The sequence below is a fragment of the Anguilla anguilla genome, chromosome 13 (assembly GCF_013347855.1).
Source record: "Anguilla anguilla isolate fAngAng1 chromosome 13, fAngAng1.pri, whole genome shotgun sequence".
In the NCBI taxonomy this organism is placed as follows: domain Eukaryota; kingdom Metazoa; phylum Chordata; class Actinopteri; order Anguilliformes; family Anguillidae; genus Anguilla; species Anguilla anguilla.
In genome coordinates this window covers 12,382,599-12,390,763 of record NC_049213.1, presented here as the reverse complement: position 1 = coordinate 12,390,763, position 8,165 = coordinate 12,382,599, and the positions used below count along the sequence as shown (strand labels likewise).

Genomic DNA, 8,165 nt, shown 5'->3' with positions numbered 1-8,165 from the left:
CCAATGGAACAGGAACAGGAACAGAAGCATTGAACTGAATCTGACATTCACGGAGGAATCCCACTACCCTTCACAATTTTAAACCTTAATCTTCCTTTCCAAGTATTTACATTATTTGCAACATGTTAAGCGTTTTATGCAAGATACTTCCCAGCTAAAAACTGGTGGTTACCAGACCAGAATGTTAAGTAAATGTCGCCGTGTTCGGTTTCCTGGATACCCCTTGAACATCATGCTTTAGAGTCGTGAAGCACATTACAAGAATGGTTGTAATGTTTTCTGCGAGAATTTTCATTTGACTTATGGATGGTCTTCCATGTTAATTTTAACAGAACGTTCAGTGACATTTCTGGAATTTCAGTACATTCGGAACATTTTTAAATGACTGTTTTTCTTGGCTAAATGAAAATGGGAAGTTACCAGTAACTTTGTGTGCAGCATGCCTGGAATATATTCTGTCAGTTTCAGAGACCTCGTTTGGAATGGTACCTTTGGAGAACATTGAAATTATAACATTATCTCATAACCAGAATATCCAACTGGAATATTTGCCAATCCACCATGTACTGGAGATCATCAGCATTTTGTCCTCCATGCTCAGATGGTGAATAAGCAATCAAACTTTGCAGTCAAGCTCAGATGGAGCAAAAACCAGAAACGTCTCTGGCACTCCAGGACCATGGTCGTCCACCGCCTCGTGTAGACAGTCGTCTCATTGTCCTCACTTCTTGCTCTTTTTCTTTTTCTTCTTCTCCTGCTCTTCCTTCTCCATTTCAGCCTTCTTCTTCTTCTTCTCCTGCTTGATCTCCTTGTACTTCCACATGGGAGGCTCCAGGTGGTGGCTCGAGAGCTTCTTCTTCTTCTCCTTCTTGGGCGTGGGCTCGCCGGCCCGGGTGACCCGGATGTGCGGGATGCACCCGGCGGGGAAGACGCTGTTGCGGCGGGCCACGCCGCGGGGGATGAAGCTGCGCACGCCGTTGGAGGCCAGCGACAGCACGCTCCCCCGCCGCTCGGCCTCCGCGCAGCACGCCGCCACCTCCGAGGAGGCGGAGCCCACCGAGGCGGAGGCGGAGACGCTGTGGCGCACCGGCCCGTCCGCCAGGTCCCTCCCCGGGTGGCGGAGGGCGAGCTCGGGCACGGCCAGGCGCCGCTTGCCGGCCGCGGGGGGGCTGGCGGGGCACAGCGGGCGGCAGCCGGTGCAGACCAGCGGGCTGCGGAGGCCGGTGGTCATGCGCACCATGTGGTCCAGCACGCCGCCGTCCCGCGGGTCGTGGGGGAGGCTGAAGGCGAAGGTGGACTTGAGGCGCTGGGTGAGGCGCTCACCCCGCGTCTTGGCCGCCGCCGCCTTGGCCACCAGCTCCCGCAGGTCCGGCCACTCGGGGACGTAGGCGTCGCCGAACTGCTCGGCGCGGGGGCGGAGCTTCAGCTGCCGCAGGCGGAACAGCGTATCGTAGCGTCCCGTCTTCAGGGCCCAGTCCCGCGCGCACTTCCCCCGGGCCGTGTCCACGGCGTTCAGGTCTGCACCTGGGAGGGGCGGGGAGGGGGGGTGACAGGAATGGAGTGGAGGAAAGGGGAAAGCATTGGAGAGGTAGTTTATTTTTCTGACTGCTCATGTGCTTTAAAACCTGAAACAATAAACCTGAGTTCAGATAAAAATGATGGAATTCTTTTAATATGGCTGTGACCCCACTGTGGAATTGACAGACCTACCAGTGGCTCTTGTACGATATCTTGACAATGAGACCGTGAAACTGCCCCATAATGTTTCTGAACCCTAGCTGCCATGTGCAAATATCAGTGTGTAAGAGATATGATGTATAATGGTGATGAAACACAGTTGTGCATAAATGTTAGTCAGAGTACAGAAAAAGTCTATGAGAGAAAATGAATTTTAATCCCTGTGTCGAGTGCAATCGTCTTTCTGAGGACCGGCCTGTTTTTTTTTTGTCTGGGAATGATATTTTACCAACCTTTTATGAGAACTGAAATGACCTGTACCTTTAAGCTTCAGGTCGCGAGTCAGTGTGTCTGTGTGTGTATGTATGTGTTCCATGTGTGCATTGAAACACAGGATTAACTAACTATATATTTATAACACAAAGGCTTTAAAACCGAAAAGCATTAGAAAATCAATAAAAGCAATCGCAGGATTAACTGACTGTGTGTAGATGGACTGTGACCCCACAGTAGACTCCACTGAACCACCGGTGGCTGCACACGCTCCTCAGGAGCTAAAATAAGCCCTGTAAATCTACACACGGATAATCCTCAACCAGCCAAGTGGGGCCAGATTACAGATTCACATCACAAGGCCGAACGTCTTCAGATCTGTTCTTTAAAGCAGCTGGTGCTTGCGTCACTGTCTGTCGCAGTAATTCTTCTCTACTGCTTATCTTACCCTGCGTGCTACAAGCACCCATAAACCCTCGCCCCTTCAGGGATATGCTGGCTAATTGCTAATTACATTCCCAACAATTGCGTTCACCCCTTATGCAACAAAAATGTATTGCTGTATATTGCAATATTCTGTAATATGCTGAATAATTCATTTGAACCAAAATTTGGAATCATTCCAGATATATTTTCCAGTACATCTTGAAGTATTTTTATTTTTGCTGAATTAATACATTATATTGGTTTTATTTTATGTATTCAATAGAGATTAAATGGTCATTATTGGTATATTTTTCCTAGATATTCATGTTTATGATTAAATACATTTTATTATGCCTTGATACCATTAATACATGTAGTTAAATGTTGAAAAATAATCAGAACCCTCTTCTTTCATTGGCACAAAAATGATAAATCAAGAATACTGATATATTTTATTTTTTATTTGGAAAAGAAACGGTTTTTTTCTTTTCGATTGCAGCCAGCTATGAAAAGCATTGCTTGCGTGCTGAAATCAGTCCTCAGCTTAGATTACCTATGAGGGGCGAATTAGTTATCGGACAGAATGAAATTTTTGCTGAATGGCCAGGCGGCCTGAGAGAATCAGCCGCTGACTTGGCGCTCTCTTGTGGTATCTCTAGCAGAACCATAGTACTTCATTTTAAAACTTGACATATTGTCATGTTAGTTAATGTTCATCAGGGTTGTCGCCTTGACTCCAGTGCTTACTGTAACATTGTTTCTGGACAGAGTGCTGATTGTCCTTTTCTGTAGCACCACTGCTCTTATTGACCCATTTGAATGCACTTTCTTTAGCGAGTTGATGCCGATAAGATTGCCGGCCAGTTGAACGTAGCGCAGTGCACCGCGGCGTGTAATGCAGCCCTGCGGCGTGTAATGCAGCACCGCGGCGTGTAATGCAGCCCTGTGGCTGCGGGGGGGACTCACCAGCCATGACCAGCGCAGCCACGCACTCGTTGCGGCCCTGCATGGCGGCCTTGATGAGCGCGGTGAAGCCGCGGGAGTCCCTGACCTCGGGGTCCGCTCCCGCGTAGTAGTTCAGGATGTAGTTTAAAATGGTGATGTAACCTTTCAGAGAACACACACGAGAAGGAGCGCAGTGAGAAATCCCTGTGAGGTTTCCATCTGCATTAAGTCAATATCCGTTTACAGGAACCGATGAACGTGGGCGTCTAGAGAATGCAGTACCTTCTTTTTCCAGTGCCAGAGAATTATCTTTTTTCTTCCTCATATGATTTTAATTTTATTTACATTTTAATGTAATTTAGAATTTTATTATTTTTTTTACAATGAAACGCAGTGTAGCACAGGGAACATGGCACTTAATGGATTCATTCAAACAGATGGGAAAACATACAGTCAACGGCCTTGTGCCATGTATCAAGCAGTTTACACCTCTTTTACACTTGCAAAAATAATAAAACAAAAGCAAAAAAGTGAGGAAATGACTGTGGCCTGGATTTAATCTACATTTGTCCAAATGTAGACTTTGACTAAAATTCTAATGTTACTACTTCACAGTTTAGAGATATGATTTTGGTGGTGAACTCACCCAAGACCATGCAGGGACGATGTAACACTTTTATTCAGTTGCAAGAAAAATTTGAGGAGAGCTGTTCATGGAGCCCAAGCCTTGAATCTAATTGGTTGCATGTGTTTTTGTCCCCTCCCCTGCTGTATGACTGCCAGCTACAAAAGAGTCCCTGCACGATCAAAAAGGAGAGAGACGGGCGTGGTGCTCACCGGCCTGGGCAGCCATCATAAGCGCGGTGTTGCCATCGTTGTCCTGGTGGTTAATATCCAGGAAGGGACAGTGATGGAGGCCTGTGACGATGTCCACAAAACCTTTGGAAACAGCCACCATTAGGCCGTTCTGTCGTCCAACACAAAATAACACAGAACATTTGGTAAAAGGAACAGGCTGTTCAGCCCATCGAGGCTGTTTATTTTGCATTTAGGTCTAGTGCAGAGATGGCAGACCTTGGTTCTGGGGCACAACTGGTTAACTGGTTATTTACTCAGTTCTTAAATGATTTGGTGCCAGCAGAACCCGGAAGAACCTGTGGCTCTCAAGGACAAGGGTTTGAGACTCCTCCCCAGCACTGTAAGGGTATTCAGACCTTGCTCTGAATGTGATAAAGGCTATCTGATTGCACCATGAGTTATTATACGCGATAATCTATTCCCAGCAGTCCACAGAAGAATAAGCTTCTTCCTGACATCAGTGTGAAAACTAAAGTACATTAATCGAATTTCCCCTGACCCCCTTGTTCTGCTGACTCAGCCTGAGTCAACTTGAAAGTTTGTTAATTAAAATGTACTCAGTCCCATCTCCCATTAGTCACTCAGGTGAGCCTCCCCAGCCCACTTATCTCCTTTCCAACTGCACTCCACGCTGTGGCGCCGGCAGTCGCAATGGTAAGCCAGTCATTTTATTTAAAGCATGAAGTGTTTTTAAATGAACGTCCAGAAAACGAAGCGGCCTCTCACTCGCCTTACCCAGCCGTTGGCATCCAGCTCCATGACCTCCTCCCGGGTGACGCCCCTCTCCAGAATGGCGCGGAGGCTGTGGGTCTGGTTCCAGGAGCAGGCCTCGTACAGCGTGGCGGCGGCGGCGGCTCTGTTCCCCCGCTCTTCCCGCTCGTAGTCCGGGAGCACCGAGTCTTCAGAGAGGACGCTTTCCGAGTCCGAGTCTCTCCCGGAGGCGGACGCCTCTGAGGCGTCCTCATCTGGGCCCGAGCCCAGGTGGGGGTCCTCCGCCGCCAACGCACCCCGCTTGGCTGTCATGCTGGGGTCCTGAGGTCACACACTCCCGACAGGCCCTGGCTCCGCCTACATTGCAGCTGCAGTCCTGGGGACAGGAACAAGGACAAATCAGTTTGACAACAACTCTGTGGAAAGTTCATAGTCAAACACACATAAAGAGCCAAAGAAAACAAATACTATGCTATTTAGTTTATTTTATTCTGGTGAGATTTTTTTTTCTTTTTTTTGCTGAGTTTTTTGTTTCAAATGATTTTTTGTTTCTCAATGTTTTTACTGTAAACTGCAGGTGGATTTGCAGTAGTTTTTGTGGATCATTTTGCGTACGTACCAAAATCACGCTAACCAATCAGTAGTGCGCCAGTTTGGGCTGCCAATCCGAAATGAACAGAAAATGCATATCCTTCACAGAATGGACAGATTTTGAGGTTAAAGGATCACATCAGGTTTGAGAACAAGTCTTTAAAACCTTATTACATAGAAATTGTATGTGTGTGTGTGTGTGTGTGTGTGTGTGTGTGTGTGTGTGTAAATATGTATTATATGTAAATATATACATATAAAAACATGTTGTTATACATACACTGAGCTTGATAATGTTTGGAACAAAGACATATTTTTGTCATGACTTGACTTTGTAATCCAGAATTTCAGTTTTGTACTCAAACACTTTTCATACATGCACTGCAATGTTTGGGACACATCAATGTTATGTAAATGAAAGTAGTCATGTTTAGTACTTCATCGCATATCATTTGCAAGCAATGGGTGCTTGAAGTCTGTGACCCATAGACATCACCAGGTGCTGAGTTATCTTCTCTTGTGATGCTTTGCCAGGCCTGTACTGCAGCCATCTTCAGGTCCTGCTTGTTTTGGGGCTAGTTGCCTTACGTTTTCTCTTCAGTATATGAAATGTGTGTTCAATTGGATTCAGATCAGGTGAGTGACTTAGCCAGTCAAGATGTTTACAGTTTTGGCTTTGAAAAACTCCTTTGTTGCTTTAGCAGGATTCTTGGGATCATCATCTCGCTGCAGGATGAAGTGTCAAATTAGTTTGGAAGCATTTTCTTGAACTTGAGCAGATAATATACTTCTGTACACTTCGGAAATCATTCTGCTGCTGCTATCAACAATTACATCATCAATGAAAGCGAGTGAGCCAGAACATGTGGCAGCCGTTTGTGCCCGAACCATCACAGCCCCATGGCCAGGTTTCACAGATGGGGTGGTATGCTTTGGATCTTGGGCAGTTCCTTTTGGCCTGCACACTTTGCTCTTTTCATCGCTCTGACACAAGTGAATCTTGGTCTCATCTGTCCACAAGACCTTTTTCCAATACTCTGCAGGCTCTTTTAAGTACTTTTTAGCAAACTGTAATCTGGCCATCCTGTTTTTTTTCCCTAATTAGCGGTTTGCATCTTGCAGTGGAGCCCCTGTGGTTCTGTTTGTGAGGTCTTCTATGGAACAGCAATCACTGACGCATCCACACCGGTCTCCTGAAGAGTGTTTCTGATCTATTGGACAGGTGTTTGGGGGTTTTTCTTCATTATGGTGAGAATTCTTCAGTCATCAACTGTGGAGGTCTTCCTTGCAATTACTGAGCTCAGCAGTGCTTAATCATCTTCTTAATGATGTTCCAAACAGTTGACTTTGATTAGCCTAAGTTCTCAGCCTCATAAGGACTTACTTGACTTTCATTGGTACAACTCGGGTCCTCATGTTGACAAACACCAATCAAATGCTATCAAAAGCCTGGACCGAAAGCTCTTAAGCCTGTACAAGTAAACACACCTGGCTGATCAAAAACACCTGTGAGGTGATTTTTTCCAAACCTACGGTGCCCTGAAATTTTGCAATTTCATGTTTATAAGAATACCCATTTATAGACGTTGAAAATCTACACTTTAATGATGTTAAATATTTGATTACAAATCGAGTCAAATTGGGAAAATATAGGTCTTTGTCCCAAACATTATGGAGCTCACTGTGCACACACACACATACATAATACTTATCTATAGAGTGAAAAAACTTTCTGCTGCCAAAAAAATGTATGCATCAAAACATAATCTGGGTTTTCCCATGAAATCTAATTATCTGATAACATATCAGAGGTTCAGCTGTTGCACATCAGATGTTCTGGTTCTGCAGTAATGAATATTTGCTGAACTTGCATTCCCGAAGGTCTTCTCAGGTGTACACATTATTTTCTGAGTGGTTCAGTCCATATACAGTGCGGTGAAAAGGTATTTGCCCCCTTCCTGATTTCCTCTTATTGTATATTATTGCTCTGAATGTCTCCAGTCATGAGACAAAATGCAATGGGCAACAGAGTAAACTCAAAACACATTTTTAAAATGATTTAATTTATTTAATGAAAAAGGTTATCAAACAATAATAAGAAATAATTTAAAATATGTTCTGTGTTTACTTGGGTTCATTTGTCTAAAGATATGGAACCATTCCGCGTGACAAATACGCAATATTGGAGAAAATCAGGAAGGGGTCAAATACGTTTTCATGACACTATACATATTCCCACACCGTGTCGAATAGCACTTTCTGAATTGGAATAGCACTTTTTCCCATCTCTGCAACCCTCCCAGCTTTTCCTTTGTCTGAATGAAGAAATAATACCCAAGGAGGGTGGTCTGTCTGTTGTCCTTTCAAATAAATCTGAATCCTTTCCGTGACGTTGGTTGCCTGATGTCATCTAAGGACTGGTGTGGGTGCAGGCTTTTTTTTTTTTTTTTTTTGTGAGCACAACACCAGACTCCTCTAATCAAATAATTAACTTGAATCTTGAATCAAGAGCTTGATTGGTTTAACAGACTTTAAGCACCAACAGGTAAGATTGGCCACCCCTGGTCTGAAACGTAGCTGTTAATGCAATTATTGTTAACGGTGTAACTGTACTTGTGGGGACGAGTCATGCTCCCTGTTGAGTAAGCGGCTGATTAATTCTGTTAAGAACTGTCTGAACCATT

General features: G+C 44.9%; 1 protein-coding gene across 1 annotated transcript; it reads right to left on the bottom strand.

Moving 5' to 3' along the window:
• Positions 1-721: 721 nt before the first annotated feature.
• ankrd33ab (ankyrin repeat domain 33Ab) lies at positions 722-5,281 on the bottom strand. Its single transcript, XM_035387000.1, has 4 exons — positions 4,915-5,281; positions 4,159-4,288; positions 3,343-3,483; positions 722-1,524 (listed from the first exon to the last, which is right to left on the bottom strand). The coding sequence occupies exons 1-4, from the start codon at positions 5,200-5,202 to the stop codon at positions 722-724; spliced, it is 1,362 nt and encodes a 453-aa protein (XP_035242891.1). The 5' UTR covers positions 5,203-5,281.
• Between the last annotated feature and the right edge of the window lie 2,884 nt (positions 5,282-8,165).

Coding starts and splice junctions, on each gene's coding strand:
- ankrd33ab (XM_035387000.1), bottom strand. CDS start 5,202: ATGACAGCCAAGCGGGGTGCGTTGGCGGCGGAGGACCCCCACCTGGGC. Junction 4,289..4,914: donor AGCTGGATGCCAACGGCTGG/GTAAGGCGAGTG, acceptor GTTGGACGACAG/AACGGCCTAATGGTGGCTGT. Junction 1,525..3,342: donor GGCTGCGCTGGTCATGGCTG/GTGAGTCCCCCC, acceptor CGCCCCTCCCAG/GTGCAGACCTGAACGCCGTG.